Source organism: Quercus lobata, chromosome 4, assembly GCF_001633185.2.
Source record: "Quercus lobata isolate SW786 chromosome 4, ValleyOak3.0 Primary Assembly, whole genome shotgun sequence".
Classification (NCBI taxonomy): Eukaryota; Viridiplantae; Streptophyta; class Magnoliopsida; order Fagales; family Fagaceae; genus Quercus; species Quercus lobata.
The window spans coordinates 34,807,320-34,825,338 of NC_044907.1; the positions used below are offsets into that span (position 1 = coordinate 34,807,320).

General features: G+C 31.4%; 1 protein-coding gene across 6 annotated transcripts; it reads right to left on the bottom strand.

Moving 5' to 3' along the window:
- Window positions 1-1,949: 1,949 nt before the first annotated feature.
- LOC115986445 (TMV resistance protein N-like) lies at window positions 1,950-13,171 on the bottom strand. Of its 6 annotated transcripts, none has more exons than XM_031109468.1 (10): window positions 13,009-13,171; window positions 12,232-12,311; window positions 7,481-8,008; window positions 6,115-7,204; window positions 5,767-5,982; window positions 4,791-5,660; window positions 3,826-4,617; window positions 3,381-3,435; window positions 2,907-3,017; window positions 1,950-2,583 (listed from the first exon to the last, which is right to left on the bottom strand). In XM_031109468.1, exons 3-7 carry the CDS (start codon window positions 7,981-7,983, stop codon window positions 3,856-3,858), a joined length of 3,441 nt encoding a protein of 1,146 aa, XP_030965328.1. In that variant the 5' UTR covers window positions 7,984-8,008; window positions 12,232-12,311; window positions 13,009-13,171; the 3' UTR covers window positions 1,950-2,583; window positions 2,907-3,017; window positions 3,381-3,435; window positions 3,826-3,855. The 6 variants fall into 6 exon arrangements, with proteins under 6 accessions (XP_030965328.1, XP_030965332.1, XP_030965334.1 ...); XM_031109472.1 differs by having other exon boundaries at window positions 1,950-2,596; XM_031109474.1 differs by having other exon boundaries at window positions 1,950-2,301; window positions 2,791-3,017.
- Between the last annotated feature and the right edge of the window lie 4,848 nt (window positions 13,172-18,019).

The following is an 18,019-nucleotide window of genomic DNA, read 5'->3' on the forward strand; positions in this document are numbered from 1 at the left end:
ACCAAAATTCAAACAAGGATTGTGCACCAATTCTTATGGCATACACTTTAAACTAACTCAAATTTGAACATCTCAAAGTTACATCTTCACAACTTAAACTGTTGCATTTTTCAATAAGATAAGTCGAAATTTAGATAGCATTGAGCTTTAATCACCCAAAAAAAAAAAAAAAAAATACTATCTTAGAAAATTATGATCCCAAATAGTATATCCCATCACCAAATATTTGACCAAACTTTGTTAAATTAATGTTAAAAATGTTGTGTATTAACCTCCCTGTGGGTAAGAGCAGTTTTCCAAAATTACCATCCTTTTAGATTTAAAATGTTTAAAAAACCCTATCTATTAAACACAAGTATACACAAATGCTCTTAAATTTTACTTGAAATACCAAAAATTAATGTTACTCTTACCAATGCTAATAAACAAGACGATAATATAGGACTTGCTGTCTTAGAAGAACTCCCATAAAGGAAGAACAATTTAATTCTAAAATCAATTGTTTAAATTATAGTGTATCATAAAATATTCAGTATGACTTATTTATTATTATTATTAACTGGTCGTGAAAAGATTTGTCATTGCATAAATTTTGGTTCTTGATAGACTTTGTATTTTTATTCTTATTTTATTTACTAATCATAGTATAAAGAATCTTTTAAATATATAGAATACTTTGTTGCTAATAATAAAGGAAGGATAATGTAATTATACAATTTTATTTTTAGGGCAATAGTGAAAGTTATCAAGGCCACAGTTGACCAATTAAACTCTTTTTCTAATGCTTATTATGCGATAGAATGCGTTACAAAAAGTTTACTCAAGCCACAGGTGAGTTGTAAAGACGAAAAGTTCTCGCCGTAGTAACTCTTAGCATGCAATGATTACCGCGAAACTCAAAGCCACAAAGTAGCCTGAGCTCTGGAGCCTCTATTCTCTATTTTATTTTGTTTTGTTTTGTTTTGTTTTTTTTTTTTTCGGAAACAAAAAGAAAAAATAAAAATTGAGAGAATTCTTGTGTACTGGTTAGGAACTTAAAACCTTAGTATTAGTACACTAAGCCAAAACTGAAAAAATTTAAAATAAGAAAAAAAAAGAAAAAGAAAAAGAAAATGAGAAATGTCGTGCTGTTTCAATCACTTAATTTCATCCATAGCAAAATAAAAATGCAATGGGAATTAACCTTCCTCTAGTTAAAAAGAAAAATATGATCGAAAGAGCTTTATATCATTACCTTGTATTTGATAGTATATTGTGGCTGGAAGGTAGTTAAGTCAAAGCCAAGGCTAACTGTTTTGTAGTGATTAGTGAAGTCTGCTCAGTAGCTGCTTGTATATGATTGTAAGCATTTTTTTTTCCTCTTTAATATAATCACTTGTTCATCTAAAGAAAAATTATGAATTATGGTATGTCACAGTATTTGATTGGGAGTTGCTGTGTCCAATACCCATGTCAAAACACAATGCTTTTGTCTCTATGTCCACAAGATAGAGATCACTTACAGAATTTGGCCTTAAAAGAGACCATTAGTCCTGCTATTGGGACAAACTGGTTCTATCATCTGAGTGCTAAAATCAACTCATAGACCTTTGCTGTCTTTTTCAGTGTAGTGGCCATATTTGTGCTTTCAGAGGTCAATACTAATCTGCGTCAAATAGGTGACTCTAGATCAAATGCTTGTAAGTGTATGTTGACATAGCAGCCCATCATCAGCAAAGAGTGAGATCAGGTTTACTGTCCAGATTGCCCATATCTTGTTCTGGAGTTAATAAATGCTCCTTATTTCTTCGTAAAACTTTTAAGCTACATTACACATAATTGGTTAAATTTCTAGAGTTATCACATCTTTAAACTTGAAAATAACAAATTATATAGCTCAATGCACTAAAAAATACATTTGAAAAGGAAAAAAATAATTCATATGATAATGAGATAATCAACACAAAACATATAAAATGGAAATGGTAATTGAACATAATTATAGAGATGGAAACAGGAGAACTATACAGGAATTTTTACACACACACAAATCTTTCCCCAATGTCTTAAATTGTTAGTGATTGCATGCATAAGAGCTATCTAGTAATAGAGTTACAAACCCAAAAAATGTTAAAAGAGTTTGAAGCAAGAGTAGCCAGGGCCCTAGCCTCTGCAGTGACTCCTATGCACAGCATATATGTACACCATTGGTGCTCTCCAACTTCCTTGCACTTTTGGCCATCAATCAGGGCAGCAAGTTGCCAAGGAACCTTCTTCTTTCCCAAATAGAATTCCTCCATTCTTCTACTAACCAGAACAAATCTGTAAAAACCAAGCTCTAGAGCCTTAGTTAATGCTTCTAAAACAGCAAGGCATCTAGCCGCCATTCAGTTGCATATGACAGAACTGCAACAGCCTGCAAAAATTTTCTTCCCAGCACATGATTTAGCTACATAGGCAAAACAGCCTCATTTGCAGCTTCTCTGCCAGTGCCCCTCAAATGTCAGCAATACTGGCAATCCCTCTGCAACTGGACACACCCGCCTTAGTACTCTGCTGCAGTTATTCTGATCCACATGTTGTGCATCATGGGCTTGTGCATACCTACAGTACAAAGCTTTACTGAGCATTAGCACATCATAAGTACACTGTTTTGCACCCTCAAACATCACTGTGTTGAGGTTATACAACAAGTCCCACATGTTAGTTATGATAAGATAATCTAGAGAACATCACATATTCCTGCTTATGAAAATCTAGATCCTCCATTTACTGAGTAAATTACTGCTTCAAAGAGCAAGGGTAAATGACCTCAGTTCTAAGTGTCTAATCTGACCAAAACCATACAGCCCAAGCAAGAATGCGCTACGAGAATAAATGATCCAACTTCTCTTCCTTAATGAAAAAAGACACTTGGTTTCACTCACTATGTTTGTGTTGTATGAGGCCATGTCATATTTTCAGTAATTCCACAGCTTGAGAGAGGGATAGCTAAAATTTAATCAGCCACTTCTGGAGTACAGCTCTCTAATCAGATCCTGTTTTCATGTAAAAGTGTAAAGATAAGGTTAAATAAATGTTAACAGTTGTAGCTTAACTTCGTTAAGGGTTGTAGCTTATTTCGACTTCGTTAAGGGATTCCTAAAATATATATTTTGTGTTATTGAAAAAGACTGGTACAGATAAACAAAAAGTTGAATGTTTTAATAAAAGTGTAGGATCTTTCCACTATGAAATATGACTAAACTTAAATTCTGGACATAACACATCAAAATAAAATTGTAGGATCTTTCTTTCCACTATGAAATATAATACAACAAAACCAAGCGGAAAAATATGAGAAAACTTAAATTCTGGATGTAATGCATTGAAACAACGGTAACAACTAGAGTGGGGCTTACCGATTAAAGCAGGATACCTTCTCTATTTTTCAACCTTGTCTGCACAGTTGCTTGCCTGCTTGAATATGCACAGAATGCAGATTGGCCCAGAACAACACGCACATTAAATTAACTAGGTGTACAAATATGTGTTATTTGACCAAGGAAATAAACCAGATGAGAGTTGGAATAAGTACCAATAATGAAACTAAAGCACAGCTAGCAAAATTAAATTTTGAAGTTCAAATTAATTAAGTAAAAGCGTAAACTAAAGCACAGCTAGCAAAATTAAATTTTGAAGTTCAAATTAATTAAGTAAAAGCGTCCAAAGGAAAAGGAGAAAAAGATAATGCAGTGCAACCAACAAAACAAAGGAATATATTTGAATTCATTGACTTTTAGAGTATTTGAACCCATTTTTCAAATTCCATCAACAATTAAAAAAAAAAAAAATCCAATGACTTAGAGAGTATTTGAACCGATTTTCTAAATTCCATCAACCTTCCAAGTCACTTTCACTAGATTTCTGCCAATCACTGAGCTCCTCACTGCATTCCAAGTACTCCTCACAATCAGAGTCACCATAGGCCATAAATTCTATGAATCTTTCATTCCTTTGTGGGTGTGGTAGTTCACTAGGTCCAGCCCCATCATATTCGTCATGGGTTTGCTTTGCTTTGTTACCTTCTGCTTCCACCACTGAATTATGATGGAGAACACCCAAGTCCTCATAAGGAATAATGCTGGTGTTGCTACTCTGAGCCACAATTTGGTTAAGATCTTCAATGTCTTTCTTGTATACCATACGGAACCCACATTTCTTCACCATCATGCTTAGACCGCGGGGTTTAATTTTAATGCCAATCTGATTAAATTCATTTTCTTCAAATTCCTTCAGTAATTTTATGTCCTCCTCGACAAAGTATTGAGGAAGCAAATAAAATAGCCACATATGATCTGATAAAGCGACTATGCTTAAAGGGCCTACTGTAGCATTCATTTCTTCTCCATTGACTATCAATTGACAGGTGAGGTCACAATCAAAGCACATATCGATGTAGTGATCTTGAACACAAGAAAATACAATGCAAACAGCAATGCCCATCCACTCATCACACAAATGAGAAGAAGTTTCCACTTTTATATTCACTTCAACCCCTATACTTTGATGGCTAAACCATTTTGGAATTACACTTCCAGGAATAATAATGTGATAACTACTATCATCTTGGCAATATCTATCTTTAAGAGAGAGTCCCTGAAACATACAAAGCAAGTTGTTTATAACAGAGAGAGAGAGAGAGAGAGAGAGAGAGAGAGAGGCAATATCTATCTTTAAGAGAGAGTCCCTGAAACATACAAAGCAAGTTGTTTATAACAAAGAGAGAGAGAGAGAGAGAGAGAGAGAGAGAGAGAGAGAGAGAGAGAGACCTGAAGGTGCTTTCTTATCACCGTAAAAAACATGTCAATGACACTTTGATTGTCAGTCAGTTTACTGCAATTTGAAAAATAAAGCTCTGCCTCACATATAGAATTAGGTTTCAGTAGATCTGGTATCATTTCTAGTGAGGTACAGCCATATCCCCAGATAGCTGCAATACTTAATGGAAGCTTTGGCAATGATCGAAGACTCTTGCAATCCTCCAAATTCATTGTTCTCAAATTACATAGATGATCGAGGTTGTCAGGAAGACAAACAAAACTATTTTCACTTAAATCTATTTCTCTTAAAGAGAATAAGCAACCAATATCATCAGGGATTGCCTTGAGATTGCAGTCTCTTAGATTCAATAGGGTCAAAGAACACAAACCCAATAGAGAGGACAATCCAACGATGTCTGGACTTTTTGGCATTGAATAAAAAGGGAGGAGATCATACCAAGATGTAGATTTAAATGATGATAACCCCTTACATCCATCAAAAGATAGCACTTTAAGATTCTTTAAGAGACCAATGGAAGAAGGAATCTCTTCTATAGCAGTTTCATCCAAGTAAAGCTTCAATACACGTTGCATGTTTTCTCCAAATTCTGGAATTTTTTTAATTTTTGAGCAGCCGGAAAGAATAAGAGTTTCAAGAGACTCCATTTCAAACTTGTTTGGAAGAGATTTTAGGTTTTTGCAGCCTTTTAGGCTAAGAAAAGTTAGCTTTTTAAGAACTACAATGGATGGGTGCACCCTGGATAAATTTAAACAATCTTCAAGAACCAATTTCTCAAGGAATGGGACTTCGGTGAAGATAGGGGTTTCAATAAGTTTCAGAGGCTTGCTTATTCGGATCGATTTTAACCTCTGAAATGACTATTAAAGCCAAAAAAAAAAATTAGCTTCTGCAAAACCTTATATTTTAATGAAACCTAAAAAAATAAAAAATAAAATAAAGGTTACATACAAGTACCTAAATTACCTTTGATTGGAAACTTGATGGAAAATATTTTGAAGGGTACTTGTCCCAGTCAAGAATTCTCAAGCTATTAGGAAGATGTTTGGGATCATGCAAAAGGTAAACATTATTGATTATGAGTAATTTAAGATGTTGCATCTTTGAGAATGATTCAGGATTCCAATGTGTCTCTTTTGGTGTAGACAACTTTAGAACAATGCCTTGAATTGCTTCTGTTTCCTAATAATCATGAACAAAATGGATTAGTGGCATGCGAATGTACTATTACAATATTACCTAAACTACTGTAAATTAAACTCTTTTGAATAAAATAATAGGGTACATGCCTAAGTTTTCTAAATAACCACTTACCATATTTTTTGTAAGTACATCATCAACATCCTCAAGCAACCACAGTTTGCTACGTTTTCCAGGCTCTTTAGGGCACTCTTGATAAACTATGTTCCTACCCATTTCTTGTAGTAAATCATGCATCCATAATTTAGTTTCATCCATTTTCACAAGAGATTTATCTACAAGAACCCCTAAACCAACATTAGGGTAAAGGCCGAGATAATCTAGTTTTTCTACTATATCATTTTTGATCCCATTATTAAAGAAACATGCAATATGTAGAAATATTTCCTTCTCTACTTCATCTAGTCCATCAAAACTTATTTTAAGTACTTGGAGAATTTCACTTTTAGGAAATTCTTTAAGCCTATTTAATGTACTTTTCCATTGATGAATATCTCTACTAAACAAAAAGGAACCCAAAATCTCAATAGCCAAAGGAAGACCTTTAGTATATTGTATAACGTCTTTACACAGCTCTAGATAATCTTTGGGAGGATGGTCATTAGTAAAAGCTTTCAAACTTAAAAGATGAAGAGCTTCATCATCATTCAATCCTTTAGCTTCGTATATTACATCTACTTTAAGTAGGCGAAGTAAATGCTTATCCCTTGTTGTTATGATAACTCTACTACCAGAACCAAACCAATTACCCTTCCCAACTAACTTTTTCAACTGGTCTAAATGATTTACATCATCAAGAATGAGAAAAATTCTTTTATGACGTAATCTATTCTTGATCACGAAAAGTCCTTCCTCAACATCTTGTATTCTCATACATTCATTTAATATTTTTCTAATTAGTAGTTGTTGCAATGGAATTAAACCATCTTTTTCACAAACCTCTCTAACATTATGGAGAAAGCAACAACCTTCAAACTTCTTCGAAACCATATCAAAAACAACTCTAGCAAGAGTTGTTTTACCTATACCCCCCATCCCCCAAACCCCTATAATGCGAACATCATTAAACCCTGTAGCTAAACATGACTCCAATTCCTTCACTCTAGATTTTATTCCTACAAGGTCTTCAATATCTTCCAAGAATGGATAACTCAATCTATGCCATAACTCTCCCACAATATTTTGGATAAGTTGTGCCTCAGACCTGCAATGAAGAGAGAATGATATCTAGTAAGCACCACCTATAAATAGGACCAAAAAAGAAAGTAGACAGCCAATGTTCTATTTTGTTGGCTAGAACAAGAAAATGTAAATGGTGCAAAAAATTGAAAAAAAACGTAAATTAATTAGATCAAGTCAAAATATAAAAAAAAGTGTGAACATCTATGTCACTTTACTTTAAAGTTTAAAATAAGGCTTAAGAAAATAAGAGTATTTACTTGAACATTTTCAAAGTAACTAGTATGTAAAATTGGATTACCTATCATGTAGGTGCCACCCTTTGAGATTTGCCACTTCCCTTAAAGCTGCTCTCCATGTATTCACATTCTCTATAAAGTTCTTGAAACATTCTTCATGTTTAGAAAAGGCTTGGGCAAAAGAGCCTGTTTGTTTTCGTACATTAGATGGATCCACATCATAAAATATTGGAAATACCGTTGTTTTCATCTCTTTCATGCATTCAATGATCTTTACAAGTTCATCTAAACACCATGTTGAAGTTGCATAGTTTTTGGAGAGAATAACAATCGCAAATCTTGATTCTTCTATTGCTTTCAAGAGTTCTGGTGAAATAGATTTTCCTATCTCAAGTTTTTCCTCATCTCTAAAGGTGATTATGCCCTTTTGTCTCAAAGCAACATATAAATGGTCCGTAAAATTATTGCGGGTGTCCTCACCTCTAAAACTAAGAAAGACATCATATTTCCACTGTGGTGTTGAAGATGACGAAGGGGAGGCCTTTTGAGTGCTAATGGAAGACATTGGAAATATGTTGGCAAATCTTGGACTACAATAAAGATGATAAAAAAAAAAAAAGCGCTTTCAATTAAAATTGAAAGAAAAATTATAAGGAAAAAAAATAGAGAAGAAGAAAACAATTTGATGTGGAATTTTCATTTCTTGGAGAGTGAAAGAGTAGAACAAAAGCGATGAAAACTCCATGATGAAAAATTTGATGTGGAATTTTCATTTCTTGTTTAGTTCTTAGTTTTGAATAGAAAATTAATTATTTATCTAAAACCTCAGTTTTTCCATGATGAAAACTCCTTTGCCAATTGATTGATATAATCAAAAGAAATCAAGAAGTAAGCGAGCTAAAATCTAGAGAGAGAGAGAGAGAGAGTATTTTTTAAAGAGTGAGAATATCTACATATATAACATTGAAAGTTGAAACAATGTCATTTGTGACACCTATAAGAAGTTTGAAGGTAAATTTTTTTTGAATAAACAGTAATATTTATTAGAACACACACGAAAATAATAATACTAGTGTTTTAAACTGGGTTTATAATACATTATATAACCAGAGTACAACTACAAAAGGGCCTAACATTTGTAGTTGTAGGACCTAATTTTTGTAGTTGTAAACTGGGGTTATAAATAGTGGACACTAGAGCAATTTATTAGAACAATTGACCCAAGCATCCGTGGATTGTGATCAAGGGTTAAACAGAAATAATTGATAAAAAAAAAATTATTAGAGCAATTTAAGCATCATTTGTGACACATACAAGAAGTTTGAAGGCTGATGATTTAAGAAAATTGAACCAAGCATCTGAGATCAAGGGTAAAAAAAAAAAAAAATTCAGAGTAAATGGAAATAATTAATGGTAAACAAATTTATTAGAGCAAATTAAGGGTCAATTGTGCACATTTAACGTATAAGGAATGTTGGTGAGACATTTTTGCATTTAATTGATATAAAGCCATAAATTTTTGTTTTTTGTTTTTGAGAAGAAAGACTTAAATTTTTTTTTTTTTTGAAACAAACACACACACACAAGGGGAGAGAGAAATGGGTTCTAACAAGAGACACACCCCAAACTTTACTCAAAAACCATAGTGATATAAATTTTTGTTGATATCATATAAAGGCATGGTAAATTGAATATATATAATATTACTTCAACTAAAAAATGTTTTTTTTTTTTGAAACTTTGATTATTTATATGCTCATTTCAAAATTGATGATGACACATTAACCTGGAGTACGCCAATCCAAACGCAAAAATACAAAACATTGGCATTAATCTCAAAATAATACTAACAATCATTTGTAAGCAATTAAAAAAATCAATAGTTGGTGTAAATTCTATATACAAACAAAATGCACTGGAAGAAAAAACGAGAGAGAGAGAGAGAGAGAGAGAGAGAGAGAGAGAGAGAGAGAGAGCTTTGATAGTGTAGATTAAAAACAGAAATGCAAAGTTGGAACAAATTTAACCCAACACAATTTTTAAGTTAGCTGCTATAAGAGAGACAAAAAAAGAACATATTTAAATATGAAAATATGTAGAAGAGATAAAATGTATTACCAATAAGGCGGTCAGGAAGTTGAAAAGGTTGGGGAAGAGGAGGAGACATTGTATGTTCAAGGAATCGAATGTAATTGTAATTGCCAAAATAATGATATTATATAATTACTAGTCTCTGCACAGACTGCGTGTAGGCTCTTCTATTTTTTTTTTTTTTTTTTTTGAAGAGTCTTCTATTTTTTTGGAATTTGGGTAAAAGTTAATACTTTGCATTTATTATAATTTGGAAATATATATATTTTTATTTTTCAAACAAAAAAAAATGATAAACTTTGGAGATAAGTATTAAGTAGTAACTGTAAAATAAGATGAACATGAGGGGAAAGAAGGCTAAATTTCAGAAGTGTTCTTTATTTTATTTTATTTTTATATTTTTTAAATTGGGGTGTTTTACTTTTATTTGGATGAAAAAGGAATCAAAAATGCTAAATTTTAGAGAATAAAAAGATGAACGTGAAGGGAAAAAAAAATCCTAAAATTTAAGAGTTCTCATTTTGAATTCAAAATGAAATTTGTTATTTAACATTTATGACTCTATTTTTAAGAGAGGTCACCCTTCATTAATGAGGGTATTTTTGAACCACATAACAATCCTATTCAAAGAGTGAAATCCTCTTATAGATAGTATAAATAAAAATAAATCTCACTAATACCTCCTTTTTACCAAAAACAAAAGTCTCACTAATTCCATAAAAAAAATATAAAGAAATGTAAAAAGATAAACATTATGGAATTTCCATATACATTTGCAAGCTATAAACGTATAGTTGTAGACTTTCGGGTTTTGTCCTAATTATTATACATTTAATTATGTACCTAAAATAAAAATATAAAAAATAATATCATACACCCATTTTTGCAATAGATATATAAATTTAAATTAGATGTGTTAAAAAAGTGGGAAAAAAAATCAATTAAATGAGATATTAAAGAAAGAAAGACTTAAATATCTCATTTAATTGAGTTTTTTTCCCCAAAAAAAAGGAGATATTTAAGTGTCATATATAATTGTCCTAATTTAAATATTGGTGGAATTAATAGTGAACATTTAAGAGCATATTTTTTACTACTCTTGGCGTGATGGTCACTCCACAAGGGTTGAGATTGAAATCTTCAAGAGGAAGCTTAACACAAATATACAATTAGATTAAGTTAGAGTAGAATTCTATCTCATATATATATATATATATATATATATATATAAAGAGCATAGTTTTTATTTCTATTTAGGGTAAATTGCAAATTAACCCCTAAAGTTTGGGGGTAATTGGATTTTACATCCTGAAGTTTCAAAATTTGGATTTTACTCCCTAAAGTTTGGTAATGTCTAGATTTTATACCATGATATTTCAGAATTTAGATTTTACCCCCTATATTTTAGAAGTGTTTGGATTTTGCTCTCTAAAGTTTTGAGGTGTTTGAATTTTATATCCTAAAATTTCAGAATTTGGAGGTGTAAAATCTAAACAACCCTAAACTTTAAGGGGGTAAAATCCAAATTTTGAAATGTTACGATTTAAAATCCAAACACCCCAAACTACAGGGAGTAAAATCCAAATTCTGAAACTTTAAGAATGCGTTTGGATTCCGCTTATTTTGCTGAAAACTGAAAACAATAAAAAAATAATTTTCGGTTACTGTTCACACTCACAAAACACTGTTCATTTGCCTTAATGCGCTGTTTATATCCCATGAACAGTGCAAGAGGCACTAGTTAAAAAAAAAAAAAGTGCAAAACGCAAAACGTAAAACGTGGACTCTGAATCCAAACATATATTAAGATGTAAAATCCAATCACCCCCAAACTTTTGGGGTGTAATTTACAATTTACCCTTCTATTTATTATTGATACATGACAAACATATTCTATATATTATTGGCACATGGCAAACATATTGACATATACAAAAAATTATTTGACACATGGCGTTGGTGTCATGTTCTATTTATTATTGACACATGGCAAAAATATTGAGATGTACAAATAATTGTTTGATACATGGCTTTGTTTGTCCATGTAATACTAACTAAATGCATGAAGTTGTCACATGTTATCATACTTTGTTTTAAAAAAGGAACACTTGTCATCGTTGCATGCATTCTCCAGCAAAATTAATGAATCCAACTTAGAATTACAATCCAACAAAATTTCAATTAATGAATCCAACATAGAATTACAATCCAACAAAATTGTTGATATATGACCCTAAAAAAGACAAACAAAAAAAGAGAGCACATATTAAATATAAGAGAAACAAACATTAAATGGCAGGCGACGTTGGTGTTGTACAGTTTGTGTTTGATTAAAAAGCTTTTACTTTCTTTTAAAAGAGAAAAAATATAAGAAAGGCTCTCAACATTAGCAGGTACTATTAATCACCAATAATATCATTTAATTTAAAAAATGTATTTTCTTAAAAAGAAAAGAAAAGAAAAGAAAAGAGTTGTAGTAATAGCCACAACAATTGCTAGGAATAATTAATTTCACATGGAAGAAATGGGATTGAGAAAAATGAAGCTAAACTGTAGGATAGTTGGAGTTTCAAATTTCAATTAATGAATCCAACATAGAATTACAATCCAACAAAATGTATTGCACAGTTTGTGTTTGATTAAAAAGCTTTTACTTTCTTTTAAAAAATAAAAAATAAAAACAATGTAATACTAATACAGGCAACCAAGACAAAAAAAAAACCTGGGCACTTGTATCTTGATTAGCACTCTGCCCTCACGGTGACTCCTAGCCTCTTTTGCCTATTTTCCAGCACAAAAAACCTGTCCACATGAAGCCCAGAGATCCAATCATCAACATCAATCAACGCAACAATCATAAAAAATGTAAGACTACAAGCAAATTGAAAGAGGAAATTCAAGATGCATCTCAAAAATAAGTTTATGGCATCAAAATACCAGAGTCCTAAACAGAGAATAAATATCAAAACATGATAACATGATATGACACGTTTAATGTTTTGAACTTGGTATTAGAAACGAATAGTAAAAGTAACCTACTCAAGTTTAACAAAAACCAACTGCAAATCGCAAAATTCTCATCAATAGACAGATTGTCAGTGGCTGTTGAAAAGATGATGATGGTAGTGTACACTACCATGTAGAGATTGAGAAAAGACGATGATGGTGGTGTAGAGAAAAAGAATAGCATTAAACACTGTTATACCCCCAATTTTCTTTCCTATGTTTTCCATCATTCCTAAATTCCACCCAACCAAACACAGTGTAAGAGAAAAGAACGTTTGTAATTTAACAATCACAGTTGGGATAAGTGGAGAAATTCAGATACTATAAAACAAAAGTGAAACACAAAATCCAGGATGAAATCTTTATGTTGCTCCCCTTTCACTCTACTTTCTCATCATCCAAATAGAAGTTGAAACACGAACTAAATATAATTACAAAAAAAAAAGAAGAAAAAGAATTCACACAAAGCACTGCATAAGATAAAAGAGAAGACCTTGAGTATGCGGATCACGTTGTCAAGGTCGAGGAGACGAATATAGGCTTGGACAATTGGTGGGAAAAAACTTTCCGTGTGCTCAGTTTGAGAAGAAAAAACAGTAGAGAGACAATAATTGAAGAGGCAAACTTTTAGTATTGAGTTGGAGAGTTGAGGAAAGTTGTAGGAGGTTTCGTAATTGGAATTAATGGCTTTACACTTTATTTTGCTTTTTTTAACAACTTTTTAATTTACGTGCTTTAGTGGATTTTTTTTTTTAGATAAGTACTTGGTGAAAATTTGATGACAATTATTCTTAGATTAGTTTTAGGACTACAAATTATTTCACAATTTTTTCACCACAATTTTAATATGATAGTCTATAAGTTGTTAACTATCTCTTACACTTAGATCTATTTTTTTTTTTTTTTTCACTAATTACACTTTATCATGCCATAATTATAATAATAAATCTTATTCCTACACATTATTCCTTCAAGAAAAGAGAGAAGAATACTAACTTCTTGGTGGCCACCGCCAGCTATAAAGTCATGTTGATTATATTGCTTTTTGACAAACAACAAAGCTATATATTGCCTTTTTTCCCATCTATTCATATATCAGATGCCATTGTGATGTGAGAGCATTTTCAACCGATTATCTAAATTTTTATACTGTTTAGACAATGAAAAGTGATATTTAATTTTTACCTATCTACTTTTTTAAATACACTTTTTAACAGATTCTTTATCCTTTTTCTCCATCTTATTTAAATATTATTTCTTCATTCATTCTTTATTATTTTTTTATCATCATTTATTCTTCCTATATTAATTCCCAACAATTATATTTTTCAATGAAAAGTGTTATATCCACAACATTTTTCACAATACTTTTACAAGAATCACATCAAAATCTTATGTGGAAATGTTTTACTAGTTTTAATTTAAACCCATCGCTGAAATTATTTTTTTACTCACCAATATTAGTTAATAACAATCTATTACTTAAAATTTATTGTGAAAATATTGTGGTAGCATTTCTTAATTGCCATTTCTTATTTTTTATATTATTTTTCCTTTTTTAATTTCATCCATATGTTTTTTTTTTTCCTTGGTTTTTTCTCCACCACACACGTATCCTATCCTATCTCTATCTACCCTTCTTTTTCTTTTTCTAGTTCATTCCGGATAATTTCTTCCGCTCTCTCTCTCTCTTTTTTTTTTTTTTTTTTTTACTTTTTCTATTTCTACTTGATTCTAGAACACTCTCTCCCTCTATCTCACACAAACCAATTCTCTCTCATACACACATAGATCACCGTAGAGAAGTGGAGATCAACGTTCTACACGTTTTTTTATTTATTTATTTATTTTAAAGTTTTATGGTGAAAAGCACATTTTAGTCCTTACATTTTCAGACGATTCCCATTTTAGTCCCTACATTTGATTTTTACCGCTTTTAGTCCATATTCTAAAAAATGCTTCCAGTTTTGGTCCCTGTCGTTACATCAGAAATGGAGAAAGCTGACGTGGCAAACGACAGGAATAAATAATACTAAATTAATGTCCACGTGGCCTAAATTAATAATAAAAAATGTTTTTTGGCATTAAAAAATGCCACGTCAGCATTTAAATTAAAAAAATTAATTTATTAATTCTAGCTAAATAAAAAAAAATTAAAAACAGAATTAAAAACTAAAAATCATATGAATTAAGATTTAAGTGTGTCTTGAACAAGAACAACAAGAACACAAATCCAGATCCAAGAATACAAACCCACGCCCCAAATCACAAACCCATGGCTGACCTGTGACTGCCCTCAAATCACAGCCACAAATCCATCGGAATCCGCCACATAACTATCAACAATCTACCACAAATCCAAAAAAATAAACCCATCCACTACCCACACAAACCCATTGGAGTAAACTACCCCACCCAAATTTGATTTAAAAAAAAAAAAAACTCAGCTAGTCCAGCCACCATTCCTCTCCGATCTGAGTACGAAACCCATCACCAAACTTCGATTTGTGAATGAAACCCACCACCAAACTTTGATCTGTGCCATCACTGAAACCCACCACCAAACTTCAATCTAGCCACCAACCATTACAGATCTAGCCACTGAACGATCACGCAACCCATCATCGATCGACCCAAACTCCAACCACAACCACTGACCCAAACTCCGATCTGTGCCATCACCAAAACCCACAACCTAAAATCGTGAGGATCATGAGGGAGGGTTGAGAGAGAAAAGAGTTTCGGAGATTGAGGCCAGGGAGAAGTGTAGAGAGTTGAGAGATGAGAGTTTTGGAGTTTTGAGAGACTAGGAGAAGCGTAGTCAGAGAAAGCGTAGGATTGACTGATTATTGTTTCTGGGTTTGTGTTCTCGGATCTGGGTTTGTATTCTTGTTGTTCTTGTTCAAAACACACTTAGATCTCAATTCATATGATTTTTAGTTTTTAATTTTGTTTTTAATTTTTTTTTATTTAGTTAAAATTAATAAATTAAATTTTTTTAAATTTATATGCTGACGTGGCATTTTTTAATGCTGCCTCGTCTTGTTTAGGTACTCGCTCTTTCTGTAGGTTATACATCCATAACGTATGTATGATGTGTTAATATAACAATTCCAATGCTTGTAACGCTTACATAAATTAGTTTGAGTTCCTTGCGTCGAAAAAACAAAAAATCGAAGTACATTCTGAGTTAGCAATGAACTATGTGAAAGATTTTGTATAATTTCCAATTAGCATATATCTTATTAAATATCCTGTCAATATATGCAGGTGTCTATTGAATTAGATGCTGATGGTAATTGCCAAAAATGTGGTGTGGAGCCTTTGATTAATAAATGGAAAAGGTCAACAGATTTTCCTGTGATTAACCCAGCATTCTCCGGAAACAAAAACAAATACATATATGCAGCAACTTCTTCTGGGTCTCGCCAAACTTTACCACATTTTCCATTTGATACCGTTGTGATGTGTTAAATCAATCTGTCCATACATGGTCTGTTGGTAGTCGGAGATTTATCGGTGAGCCTATTTTTATTCCTAAAAGGATGAAGAAGATGATGGATATCTTCTTGTGGTTGAGGTGAGCAATGTCTTGATCGTTTATCTTATCAACTAAACTACATAATTTTAGTGTAAGCTAATTTGCAAGCTTAACTAATGAATATCCACTACACACACACACACACACACATATATATATATATATAGAAAATATCGGTTGAAGCAAATGGAGCTAAGAAGAATAGAATCTATCTTCTTTGATGAGGCAAATTGTTGTCTCATACTCTCAATGTCCACACTTCATGTGGATCGAGCATCAATTTGAAAATGTGGATACTTTATGTCCATATTTTATAAATGGTTGTCCAATGTGTATGAAGTGTGAATATTAAGAGTATGAGATAATCATTGCTCAATAAGTATTTTGTGAACCACAAAACCAAGTCAATCAATATATAACCATTTTAGTTGTTTTTATTTTGACATTTTTTTTTAATTCGAAAAATTGGTTCAAAAAGGGATTAGATATATTTCTATATAAAAAGTCAAGTGGTAATTTGGTTCTATTAAGTATATGAGAAATGATATGTCTACAACATTTTTACAACAAATCCTAAGTTGCAGGTTATTACTGGTTGTTATTGTTAGGGCAAAAAAATAATCTTAGTGTTAGTTTCAAATTACCAATAACAACTAACCACCTGTGATTTGTTGTAAAAATGTTGTAGACGTAGCATATCTTTAAGTATATTCCCCCCTACACCTAAATAAAAGGTACATTCCCTAAAAAATTACAGTTTTAAATTTTAGTGTTTTCACATTTATATATTTCCATCAAAAACTAGTTTTAACTTTTAAATTTAACAGATTTTAGTTGTTTTTAGTTTGACAATTTTTTAATAAAAAAAATTGGTTCAAAATGGGATTGAATATATATTTATATATAAAGAAAAGCGTTCGTTTGGTTCTATTAAATACATTCCCTAATTTACATTTTTGAAATTTTAATGTTTTCACATTTATATATTCCCACCAAAAACTAGTTTTAAATTTGATCGGTTTTAGTTCTTTTTAATTTGATTTTTTTTTTCTAATATAGAAACAACTGGTTCAAAATAGAAATATATATTTATATATAAAACAAATCAAGTGTTGGTTTGGTTCTATTAATTACATTCCCTCCAAAATTACATTTTTAAAAATTTTAATGGTTTCATATTTATATATTCCCACTATTTAAAAAAAAAAAAAAAACTGGTTCTATTATGATTTTAGACAAACTACCAAAAAAAAAAAAAACCAATTCAAAATTAAATTGGTTCTATTTTTTTGTTCAACTTGTATCATAATCAAACCAACTTTGTGGTAACATTCTTCTTTACTGTCAAAAGTCTATCATAAGAGATTGATAGGTCTTGGTGGTGGTGACTATATTATGGATTTATATTGACTGCGCTTAAATGCACTTTTTTTTTTTTTTTTTTAAATTTTCTTTCTTTCTTGTATTTCTCTATATTGTTGTATGCCGTTTCAATACAAAGGTGCAATCTTGTAATTCTGGATCCTAAGAGGATGAGAGAAGATGATGCACTTATTGCAAGACTTGAAGTCCCAAAGCACCCGAATTTTCCTCTTGGCTTTCATGGATTTTGGGCCACTGACAAGTAATTTGTTTTTGATAAATGAACTAAAATTCTAAATGAGTCAAAAATACATTTGCTCACAATCTCAAACCCATTTAGGCTAGTGGAAACTATTGTAACAAAGTAATATTTGTAGTGTAATTGAATGAATAGACTTTCATTTACATGTACAGTTTGAATATTTGTATTCATACAAAAATAATAAATTGCTCCTTCTTTTGTTGCTGGCTTCATGAATTTAAATTGCTTTATGTGAACACGTGATGAAGTGAGAATCCTAAGAAATTAGACCCCGATTGATTTTATAATGAAATTAATCAACTTGTTAAATTAATCAATCTAAATTCTTTTTAGGTTAAT